General features: G+C 40.9%; 1 protein-coding gene across 1 annotated transcript; it reads right to left on the reverse strand.

The window, feature by feature from the left end:
* Positions 1–5,863: 5,863 nt before the first annotated feature.
* LOC118370248 (SLIT and NTRK-like protein 1) lies at positions 5,864–11,365 on the reverse strand. Its single transcript, XM_035755174.2, has one exon. The coding sequence runs from the start codon at positions 10,337–10,339 to the stop codon at positions 8,240–8,242; it is 2,100 nt and encodes a 699-aa protein (XP_035611067.2). The 5' UTR covers positions 10,340–11,365; the 3' UTR covers positions 5,864–8,239.
* Between the last annotated feature and the right edge of the window lie 1,763 nt (positions 11,366–13,128).

The following is a 13,128-nucleotide window of genomic DNA, read 5'->3' on the forward strand; positions in this document are numbered from 1 at the left end:
AGGAGATCACAGAGAGATTCCTAGGACAAATAGATCACATGGGACTTCCTGTGTGATGTACAGCAGTCAGCCACCGTTAGCAGGCTCACGGGGCATCGTTGAGTCATTCATCACCAAGCTATCAGAGAGGGACAGTGACAGATCATGGATCGCCTTATCCTTCACAGGGAGATGACAGGTGACAAGGTCTTTGCGCTTTATCACGATCAGACATGGCTTGACTCGACATCAAATCCAGGGATAATGCGGATAGATCTTCTATAGCTAGCACTAGCACTGTACTGAATCAGCTCTATGCTGTCCTTAGTACTGCTTCAGTCGTATTCCACCACCACCTCCTCTCCAGTGGAGGATCCTCAGTGGAGGAAGGGGAGGACCATCCTCCTCAGTGAATTTCATTAAAAAAAATAAAAAATTTAAGTAAAAGTTATAATTTTTTGATAAAACTATACTAAATATATTCACATCACCAAATAATTGATTAAAATACACTATTTTTCAAATAAGGTCTACAGTAGCCTCAACAGCACTCTGTAGGGTAGCACCATGGTGTACCCGGAGGACAGCTAGCTTCCGTCCTCTGCTGGGTACATTGACTTCAATACAAAAGCTTGGAGGCTCCTAGTTCTCACCCCCTTCCATAGACTTATACAGTAATTATGACAACTTCCGGAGGACGTCTACCACCCTATCAGAGCTCTTGCAGGATGAACTGACATGTTGTCCACCCAATCAAAGGATCAGAGAATGAACCTAGTACTGAAAACATAAGTTACAACTAGCTACCACTGCAGAACATGAAATGTAGTGAGTAGTTGATTCAGCGAGAGAGAAAGACAATAGTTGAGCAGTTTTGAAAAAATGTATTTCTTCCAAAATGAAGGAGAAGCATGAGAGAAATAGAGAGAGATATTGTCTGTTTAATTCAGTTTCACTTACTTAACTAGAAAATGTAGCTACAACTTTAGCCTACTGGAACAAACGCCTCAAACAGAGGGATGCTATGTTAGCTAGCTGGCTATGACAATCCAACACAATACTGGAAGTTTGCCAAGTCAAGGAAAGTATTTCGTTTACTAATATATTATCACTGGGGCTCACCGGTGTAACTGAACACTGTAATGTTACTACATGATTGTAGTAGGTTTACTAATGCTTTAGTTCTATTAGCTATGCTGACTATGATGTTACTTTAGCTAATATGGTGACAACAATGTAGGCTGTGTCTTGTGGTTTGGCTTGGAAAGTTTTTTTTTTGCCTGGTCACATACAGCTGATGGGTTGTGCATTGAGGTTCACATGAGAATGTGAGAGGAGGAGAGCGCATAGATGCGAGAAGGAGTATAATGTGGCTGCTATGAAAGTGAACTGTGTTTACCCGTGATCAGCGGTGTGTTCATTCCGTCGATTCTGTTGAGAAGCATTTCTTAAATGGAAGCAAAAGGAACACAATGAGGATAAACATACCTGAATTTGTCCAATACAAACTCTCTTTTGCAACTGTTGGACTAATGTCTACCATCCTATATATAAGATAGATGCAGGCATACGGTATGCAAGGCAATTTTGAAAACTACCGTCTGTCCATGTGTCACTGTCTTTCACATCAAATTTGTCTCTTGACCTGTGTGCAGCTACGTTATAATCGTTCATTCATAGGCTTGGTTGTTGCAGCCTCATGAGAATAGGGAACATTTGAGTGCCATGTAGTAGCCTAAACCTATCGCTGTTACATTGAGCTGGGTGAATGGAATATGAATGACAGTCATCCAATATGATGTAATAGAAATAAGGCCATGCTCATAAAAAAAAAATCATCCTCACTCATCTTAAACAGCGCCGACCGCAAACTGCTCCTCTCCCACACCTTTTCTTAGATGACACGGCTCAAAGGTTGTTTTCATTATTTGTCAGGTGGTATTACAGCTAGACACAGCTAACTGAAGCTTTACCTCCTGTCCAGGTCTAGCCACAGCCTCTACACTGACAGTGGTCTGCTCAGTTAAACCAAAATGACTCCTTCAATCTATTAATAGACAAGATCAAATGTACACAAGCTTCCCACAGCTTAGTTCCCACTGTCAAAAGAGCTACAGTTGGGTAGAGCTATATATAATGTAAGCCTGGAGGCTTCTAGCTCCATGGCTAGTTCTGCAAATCCAAGTCATTCCAATATATTTTGAAATGGCCAGGTCGTATTGACTCCAATGTCACATCAAATTCCCCAAATCTACATAAAAATCTATACGACTTGCCCTTGGCCATGCTCCTTAAACGCTTGGCAGGGAAAGCAATCAGAGCAAATTGGCCAGGCCATGGGAATGATGTTTAGGCACCGATCAAGGACCTCACAGGCACTGCAGTAACAGACTGGCCCAGAAGATTGTTTGATAGTTGACAACATGCTATTGTGTTCACATTAAATGCCATGTCAGACCAAATCCACCTACAGTAAGAGAACTGTTAGAAATTCAGCAAACACAGAATGAATGCACCATGAAATAGTAAGACATACGTTGCAATTTGCAATCATTTGCAGGAATGTTCGTTCTGCTGCAGGAGAGGCCTTTGCAATCACTTTTATATGCTCCTCAAACAGTGATCACAAGGCAATTATGGATCCATTTATGGTGTTTCTGTCTTTGCCTTTGGATTTAGATTCCAACAGAGACCTCAAACCACCAAAGACATGACTATGTATCTTACAGTGAACATACAAGACTAGCCCCTATTCAGTTATTTATAGCCAACTTCCTGATCCTGAGTAAATTGCATCTTTGAAACGTTTCCATGTTTGTCTTTGTATTCCCTACATTAGGTCTATTTCACAAATCTATCTCACAAAAAAAAGACATTTGGCTGCAGTTTTAATAGCATGGGAATGTAAAACCTACTAATCTGCTTGTACCCTGCTGTCGTTCATCCCTCACATAGCGTATGGATGAGAGTAAAAATCCATTGTTCTTGGGATGAGCCCAAAGCTGAGCACTCACAGCATCTGTTGACCCAGCTAACATTCTGCTAAAATGCATTTTGGCTCCCATGATGTCTCTGGTACTGAAGGTTAGGGATAACATTTCTCTAACGTTTGTTTGTCTACTTCTCTCAGCATTCCGAGGACATAACATTCCATAACATTCCAACAATATTCTAGATGAGTTTTCAGAGCTATAGAAGGAGTTTCTTTTGTAAATAGAAAGACAGTGTTTAATTGAATCCAAACCAGACCTAGAGGAACATGTTGTTTGCTAATGAACCAACTGACATCCTCCCCTCAATAGGGACTGAAAACCACATAAATATGTATATTTGAGGAGATGTTGGGAGGTCCCATTGAGCAACACTCAAAAAGAAGTCATGATCTGACAGATAACGTCCTCGAGCGAGTGAAGGCGACTGACTGAATACATGATACTGGTTTGCTTCAGAATAGAGAGAAAACATGATGACTTTAAATAGGAGAGGAGAATATAAGAGATTATTAAGACAGGCCTATTTCCCAGCAGATGCCTCAAAAGAACGTCATTGTCAACTCGTATGTCAGAGTAAACAATTTATCTGACATTTACAGTACACAAACGCAGCATGGGTAGCGTTGAGGGATCAGGTGTACTTCTCTCACTGCCTGCCACTCTCATGAGCACACACTGAGTGTGTGGCATGATCAATATGCCCTCTTTGAACAATTGATTGATTAATTGGCCATCAATGACCAGACTGCTCTAACAACAGCCTATATCCAACACTGAGAAAGGAGATGGAAAACAATCAATGAAACCACAACTGAGACAGGAAATCCTTCAGCTCTCTGTGTCCATATATTATTTTTGTGTGTCATAGTTTGCTTTGCCATCTGCCTGGAGAAGTCTAGGGGCTGTCCTCAGATCTGATCTCAACCCATACTCACAATGTGTCTCAGAGTAGGAATGCTGATCTAGGATCGGTTTTGCCTTTTAGAGCATAATGATTTACATTACATGGAAATAGGACACCTGATCCTAGATTAGCACTGCTACTGTGAGATGCTTTGTGAATACAATCCAAGGGTTTCATGTACAAAAGAAGGCACTGAAAGGAAAGCTTGCCATGAAATTACCAGACGCCATGGAATCCATGAAAAACAATCAAGAAAAACGAAATCCAAGCATATTATTAGTCATATTTCTCCTCCTTCAACCTAATTGGCTTTATATGTGGTATTACTTGCTACATTACAAAATTACAGAGAACCATTTTACCATCTAAAATTAAATTGTAATACCTTCTTTCTCTTTGTGTGTTTGTGTGTGTGTGTGTGTGTGTGTGTGTGTGTGTGTGTGTGTGTGTGTGTGTGTGTGTGTGTGTGTGTGTGTGTGTGTGTGTGTGTGTGTGTGTGTGTTCCATCAATAAGACATGTTAACCTTGGCCCAGTTACGATCAGCACTTTGACCAGCCCGGTAATTGTAAAAAGCAATGGAGGCAGGTTTCCCTTGGGACAGAACAGAGAACCAAGAAAGCTTCAGCAAATTAAAATGAGGCAGGTTCGAGGGGTGGGGGCAGTTGGTCTCTCACATCCAACCTACCTTGGTCTACATTTCCTACTTCCTTCCAGGCTACTACATAACCCTTACTGCACCAACTTTGCAAAAGTTACTGCACCAACTTGGCAAAAGTCAATTTTACAAGTCTACAAAAACCTTCATGCCAGCGAAGGATGATCGCTATCTTAGTCTAAACATCTTATTTCAGTATCTATGCAACATTGTATAATTTGTGTTATTGTTACCAACAAAGGCAAGACACATTATATTGAGCAGGTAGAAATTACCAAAATTTCAAAAGCCTCTGAAGGATGGAAACAATAGTGCAGCGTGCGGCTCAAAACAAAGTCAATGATCGAGTCAATAGATCGAATCAATACGTGGAGGCTGAGAATTGAAGAGGTTAGGTCACAGGCAGCACTTGGTGGTCCGATCAGTCATACTGATCAACAACAGCTGTGGTATTTACACTGGCATTGGGAGTAATCGGGAAAGTAAACTCCCGAGGTGTGCTGCTGATGGGTGCCATGCTGCGAGGGTTGCAACAAGCTGCCAGCTTCTCAGGGAGATGATCAGTTAAGTGTGTGTAGCCTGCTGGGGTTGCAGAGAGCAAAACAAGAGTAAGTTAAGCTCTGGTCAGAAATGTACAGAGCACACCTGGGGTTCATAGCTAAAATACAAATCGCTGCAGAGAGCAAAGCCACAGTAAGGTTAGGCTTTGATCTGTAAACTGCAGCACATAACTGGACAGTAGTTGATATCAAATTTCTCAATTATTTTTCCAAGATATTTGGTTTCCAAGGAATAACCTGTCAAGTCTCTACTTCACAAATGAACAAAGGATCAGCACCTTTGCATTGCTATACAGTAAAACAAAGGCTTGCTTTGAATGCTTTGGTCAAACATCATGTAATACTGCATATGAGGATAAGAGGAGGAAGCCAGTGTTGGGGTCATTCTTGAACTCTGATGTTGCAAGCACCATAATACTCCTGCCATCAAAAGCAACATAATATTCTGTGTTTTGAATGTACCCAAACACAGGTATAATTGTGGACAGCATTGCATTACCTCAGAGATGAAACCACGGAGCACAATGAACACCCCATATAACTGCTATCTCATTGGTAGAGACATGTGCTGTCCACGGTGCTGAAATAAGTTGGCTGCAATAGCATTTTTCTGCTAATGCAATCGCACAGCAATCAGTGTATGCACCATGGACAACACAGACCAAGTGGTTATTATTGAAACAAAACAAGCACATTTAGCACACACATATCCAATAATACTGTGTTTCAGTTCAACCCAGGTAAGAATGAAATGTCTTAGAGACGCATAGATTTCACTCAACCTCAACCACGTTTTATTTAACAAAATAGAAGCAGGTCAAATGTAGTAAAGCATATAAATGTAACTCTGGGACACAGCATTGAGATATGACCAATAATTCATGAGCCATGGTAAAACGTTCCACAGTAGAGACTAATAATTACCCTTTGAAGCAATACACCAACAGACTCGAGTCTGAAGTGATGGACAGCACTGTTGTTGCCAAAGACCTGCTAAGATAATACTCCCCAAGGTCAGCCTATGTGATTGGTTACATTTAGTGATGGGGTGGGGGGGTGAGTGTGTGAGCATACAGACAGACACACACATGTAGACAGACACTAGTGCACATGCACACACATTTAATCAATAATTAGAATTATTTAAATGCATACATACATACACACACACACACACACAGCCCAGACACACGACAATGAACATTGTTCTGCTAATGCAGTCACACAGCTAACCATATAGTCTATCAGTCCACAGTGTTAAAAGGGCCTGGGGGAAATGCTTGTTGCTGTATTAAGATAAATGATGAATCAGACAGGGTGGAGACATGTTTGATATTGAACTGGCTCTGAGCACTTTGACCTTTTGCAGGCCAGTGCATGTCTGACTTGTAATGCCTTATTGACATATATATGCACATATATGCACATATGCTTATTTATAAGAAAATGAAAAACAGTGGTTACATTGATGGACCTGATCCTAATGAAAAATAAAAACCAGTATGAACAAAACGAATTCAGTGCTTGAATTTACAGAGTATTCATATAAAACCAAAACATTTCACAGTCGTGTAATCTGTAATCAATTTGAATGGATTATCAGAATATCACGTTTAATGCTAACCATTATGGTACACTGTAATCATCATCTTGATATCACTATAGTTGTTCAGTAAAATGTCATAGCATTGGGCAACAGACCGACTGCTGAACACTTCTAATATTGAAGAATATATATGTTTCTTAATGCAACATTGCCTATTCACACCCGATTAAATTAACATCTCAAGATACAAATTCCCATTCCAAAACGCCCTCTTGCAAAACACCTATACCTCAGCCCTCCCTCCAATGGAGAAGATGCAACAACAGCGACATCGTGAGTTTCCTCGTCCAGAGTAAATGCGGGGATCCTGCCATGTCTTCCCAATGGCATCAGACTAATACTGTCGATTGTTAAGACGTGTTTTTATGTCATTTGTTACTGTATGCAAACTGACCATTGCCCAATCTATTTTAAGCACGTTAGTTAAAAAAAATGTAAGTCCATTTGTCATATTTGGACACAATAGATGGCTTTACAAAAGCTCACATAAATGGAGGTGAATCATAGCCTACGCTTTGTGGAGGAATACTTTTTACATAAAAAAAGCATTTTAGTCTACCTGCGCTCTGTACATAGATCGAACTGCACATACCATTACTTCCATTGAAAACATTTTAATTTTGAAAAAATATGCAGTTAGAAAAAAAAACATATAATTCGGTAAAGCCTTCTCCTCTCCCCCAAAGCAGGCTATAGTCATTAACACACAAAACCACGAACTGTTTTTAGCTACATTAACCTTGCGGCATAACCATGAGTGACGTTAATTGGTCATGCTCACCTGCATCCCGAATATCTGAAATTCAACAATTGGCACACCATAAAATAACACATTATACATTCATAAAGAGCTGAATGTGCAGATATGATGAGATCTGCACCAATTATAAATAACCCCGATATTTATCGACAATCAACTGATAAAACAAACAAAAAAGAACATGCGTGGACAGCGTTTATCTGCTTTTTTGTCCCAATGTGTTCTTTTTCCGTTTTTTTTACCGTTTTAAAACAACAAATACAAATCCTATAACGCAGTTCACAAAAAAATAGAGAAATGGCACTTTGTATATATTCATATATAGTTTTATATGCATATATATACTGTATATATTCATATTGACAACATGAAAGAAGGGTCGAGTTGGTTTCTTCTTTACTTATGGTATGGTTCCCCAGTGTGTGTTGAAACCATGCGAAATCATGCAAATCTGATAGTCAGTTATTTACATTACATTCATGCGCTCGTGCACAATTTCCCGATTCTTCTCTCTCAGATCGTCAGTCTGATTGCGGCAAATAGCTGTACTGGGATTCGGGGGCGGGGAGGGGGTCTATACATATATTACAGTTGGTTCTGTAGCAGACTCATTGGCACCACAGTCAACTGGAGCAAACAAAAAATGGTCTCCGACAGAAAGCGAATGAAGAAGCGTCGTAACATAGCATTTGTTTATTTTTCTTCAATTGCCATTGAGTCAAGAGAACGCAGTATATTTGTCTGTCTGTTTGTATTCCAGGTTTAATTGTCAATAGTCGTTTTACGCATCATTTGTTGTGGAGAAATGGGCGCTACAGTCAAACCCTCTTTGCGCGCCCCCGTCCGCATGGTAAGGCCCGCTATGCCAATAAGACGAGTCGCACACTGTCTGCAAGGAATTGATCTCTGACGCAGAGGAATTACCATCCCTCCGCTTTGATCTCTTGCGATTCCGCAAAATGAAGACAAGCATCCCTACAACAGTGAACGCAGACGTGACAAATACCAGTAGTAGCCCAGGGACTAGTACAGAGATGGATACCCTGTTCGGCTCCACATAGGAGTTCGAGCGCGTACCCGTGTCTGCGGTGAATGTGCTGTTTTTGGAGAGAGAGGTGGGGTAGACTTTATCATACAACTTGGGACACATGAGATCATTTCGGACGTGACGGAAATCCCTTTTCCAGAACTCTTCTGGGGACTCACACTTAAGATCACTAACGATCACATCTGCCCCCAGTTTCTCCGTCCACTGTTTGAAAGGGACAATATTACACGAGCAATCCCAAGGGTTCCCATGCAAATCAATTTGTATGATCGAATTTAGTTGATCTAAGACCCCTGCGACAGGGAGATATGTGAAATAATTATTATGCAAGCTAATCTTTGATAAAGACACTCCAAGGAAAGCATCCACAGGTAGCGCTTTCAGCAAGTTATTGTTGAGGAAAAGCACTCGCAGATTAGGCAGAGGACTGAATGTGCCTGCCAGTATCAACTGTATGTCATTATATTCCAAACTTAGATATTCCAGATTTTGAAGTCCAATGAACATTTCCGCAATGAGCGTATCCAGATAATTCTTATCCATGTACAACCATCTTAATTCGGTGAGGTTTTGAAAAGTGCTGTTGTCTATCAATTTAATGTTGTTTCCACCCAAATCAAGGAGATTCAGACTTGAATAGCCATTGAGATGGTTCTTTTTTATAGCATGGACATTGTTATCTCTCATGTTTAATTCGTGCGCAGTGATGGGTTTGGGTTTTAGGTTAGCCAAGCTCTCTATCTTCTTGCCCTCGCAGTTAACCCCTAACCCCTGCCTGGATCCAATGAGCTTGCAGCTGCATGGCACAGGACATGATGCGTTCTGCACAATTTGCAGCTGCTCTCTCTCCCCATTCACACCTGTCATAGATGTGGGCTTCGTTTTCAACTGCCAGTGCGATTTAGAGCGTCCCTTTTGCCCATTCCCCGGGGTTGGGGACCCAGGATCACCACTAGCTTTATAAGGCGTTGGAACGGGCCCAGGTACAGAGGTCTCCTCTTGGGTAGGAGGTGCAACTAAACTCTCGTCAGCACCACTTTTCATTGAAGGACACAGATCCATCTCCGATGTCTCGTTCAAGTCGTTCCCTTGCAGTGGCGTTGGAGCCTCGCAGATCACCCGGCCGATAAGCGCGTTCTGCGGTATATTCTCCAGCCATTCCTTCAGGGAAACCAGGTCGCAGTTGCAGTCCCAGGGGTTATCCTCCAATAAAACCTCCGCAATGCCCGGTATTTGTTCGAGAACTCCCTCATAAGGCACCGTTTTGATTCGGTTCCCTCGCAGGTCGAGGTGGGTGATGGGGACGTGTTGAAACACATTTATAGGTAGTGCACTGATGAGGTTATCATTTAGAATTAACACTTCAAGTTTATTTAAGTCCCTGAACACGGCCGGGTCAATGTCTCTCAATAGATTAAAATCAGCCTGAAGATATTCCAAGTCATCTAAACCAAGAAAGGTGCTCTTCCTAAATGACCGTATCTTGTTATTATTTATGTGTAGCCTTTTCACGAGCTGCAGTCCCAGAAAAGCACCAGGGACAATGTCATGCAAACCGTTGTTTTCCAAATGCAAGCTTACGGCATTGTAAAAGTTAGCAAACTCATTGGGAAAAAGCCTGGATAAAGAATTCCCATGCAATAGCAAGTGATAAAACTGGGAACTGGGACCAGTCAAATGATGCAGATTAGTAAAGCTCCTTTTTTCGCAGTCAATGTGCAAATCGCCTTCAATCTCATTGCAGGAGCATATCTGCTCCTTACAAATGTCCCTTGTAACATTTCCAATGGCCACACAAAGAGCCGCCTTCAGCAAGACAATCCAAAGCAGCATTTTCAATACAAACAATTCATCCCCGATTTCAAGACATGAAAACGAGCTGTTGAATCAATGTTTTTGTAATCCAGTTTATCCCCCAAAAGATAGACCGAGGGGTCTAAAAGAAAAGGCGACAGTCCTTTATAATACCCATGCTCTTCTACCCGGTTATGTCCAGGCGTCCAGCTTTAAAATGACCATATAGAATTGCCTCAGATGGAATGGATCCTTTTGCTGGTATGAAAATAATTGAAAACAACAAACCGCAATAGCATCTGACACATTTTTAGGCTTTTGTTCGGTAATGACTGACCTTGCAAATTTTATAAATCCGTGATTTTCTTGTAGTGCTGCGGTAGCAGTGGGTGCTGTTCTTTTCCCCTCGGTGCTGAATTCACACCGACGCTGGGTATTTAGTGCTGATCACACTGCCACTGAGAGAAAAAAAAAAACGCATTCCTCACACCTTTCGGTGTTTCCTTGCGTTTGTTTCCAGTGCTTTTCTTTGGTAATTTTGAATCACAAAGAGGTTACACAGAGACTGTGCTCGTTCTAGCCCGGTGCTCTTAGAAAGATCTCACACCCTCTACTGAGCTGCAATGGAAAAAAATCCACCGTCTGAGGGAATGCTGAAAAAAATCTATCCACATACAGGACTAGCAAGCGTTAAAATGTTCACACTAAAAGCTGTTGATCTGTTCAGTCTTTTTTGACCAATAATATTCCTATTCTAAAGCCAACAAGGTTATGGATTCCAAACGACGTTCCTCATGTCATGTTACTGCTTAGGCTGAATCCTTGCTTTAGATCCGCTTCTGTTTTTTTGTGTGTTTTTAAAATTATTTTTAAAGTAGACTAGACGACATAACGCATTGCCAACGTATTGGAGACAACTCTTTTCCAAATCAGAGGTTGGTTATAACCTCATCTAATTATTAAATTGCGCATTTTATGAAGACTAATAATCTCTGATGTGTGTATTGCATCAAGCCCAGCATACGAGTGTCCTCCAGCGTGAATGTTACTTTCTCTCTCCTAGGAACCGCTGTTGAATGCGGTAAAATAATTAACTACATAGACTACAACGTACACGCCACAACCCAGCCAAATGATGCGGCTCTCAGTTGACTACAACAAACAAAGTGTCTATGTAAACGTCACGATTTCAAAGGGGATTGCAAAATGAAAATAAAAATTGCAATTAAAAAGCAAAAGTGCTTTGCGTCAACTAACCCAAATGTTTCGCTGTGGATTGCTGTCATAGTCTCTGCATCGATTCTATTGTTAAAACACAACTTGCAGTTATAGGCTAACTCAACCTAGTTGGTAGCACTAGATTTATGGAACATCATCGTTTGCTTTTGTTTTATTAATGTGGTAGGCCTGGTCTACATATTTGATAGATAAAACAAAATGACAACATAACTGGAGTTATGAGATTGACATCACATCTCTGGCATAATAGAAATAACGTCCAAAAGAGGAGGAATTCTGACAGGGTCGGGCTCAACAACTCATATTGATAACTTTGCAAATTCTACATGTATCAGTGTCTGTGGCATTTCAAACTGTAGCACAGGCCAATAGCTAAGGATAAACCTGGGCTCAGGGGTAGACCTAACAAAGTAAATGTAAATCCAGGACACTCCAATTTGTATGATATGTTACGCTTCCTATGGTATGTATTCATGTTTGGATGTCCATCAACCATTTCATATGATATGTTGTGAATGGTGGCAAGATGGCTAACGTTAGCTAGGTCTCATAGACGGGGTTAGGGTTAAGATTAGGAGTTAGGAGTTAAGTTAAAGGAGTAATGTTAGTGTTAGGGGAAGGGTTAACTAACATGCTAAGTTGTCCCAAAATAGCTCAAATGCTGAAGTTATTTGTGATGAGATTCAAACACTCAACCTTTGGGTTGCTAGACGTTCATGTTATACACCTACCCATCCAGCCCGACCAACCACCCTACTTTCATTTTTTGCTTTAAGTAGCCTTCTGTCTTATGTAACCATATCAAATGTAAAATACCATTCTAATTTGAGGGCCGGATTTACATCTCCTGCGTTACGTCTCGTCTATGAGACCAGGCTGTAAGGATAAAAGCAACCAGCACTATTTTCAACCAGGGTCAAATGCCACATTCTCATGTAGGGTATTCTAACGAGGCTCTCTCACAAATGATCATCTTTTGTTTACAAATATGGAGATGTGCAGTAGAGTTTGCCCCCCTTCGCCTAAAGTTGCTCTGTAATGGGCAGTGCTATTGTAGTCCATACAAAAAAAACTGCATGGTTTCACAGTAACACATTACATATAGTCCCAGATTCCAATTTCTAAAGAAGTCTTTACCAAGAGAATGTAGTAGCAAGATCATGTTCTGCTGGCTAAGACACACTAAACATGAACCAAATGAGCACATAACCTTAACTTGACCAGCAAACACACACAGTTCAGTTTTCATTAAGCCTTTAAAATGTCAGATAAATCATCTCTGAAAGCATCAGGAAATTGGCATAAAATGTTTTTAATTATCTTGTTCTTTGGCCATTTAGAATCATTCTGTGAACATTCAGTGACCTAAGTATTTTTGTTGTTTATCAGTCTTTCAACCCAGCATGTGTTCAGATATCATCCTTTCAGAGTCCATCATAAAAACAACAAAAACAACTCCCACACACAGAAGAACAAGGAGGAGGGCAAAATGCCACAAGTCAAATGTTGAAATCACACACACAGACACACACTTCTGGTTGCCAGAAGTGTAGTTAAACACGTCCACACACACACACACACACACACAC

The sequence above is a fragment of the Oncorhynchus keta genome, chromosome 37 (genome assembly GCF_023373465.1).
Source record: "Oncorhynchus keta strain PuntledgeMale-10-30-2019 chromosome 37, Oket_V2, whole genome shotgun sequence".
Taxonomy (NCBI): Eukaryota; Metazoa; Chordata; class Actinopteri; order Salmoniformes; family Salmonidae; genus Oncorhynchus; species Oncorhynchus keta.

Excerpts from the sequence above, each read along its gene's own strand:
- LOC118370248 (XM_035755174.2), bottom strand. The coding sequence starts at position 10,339 with ATGCTGCTTTGGATTGTCTTGCTGAAGGCGGCTCTTTGTGTGGCCATT.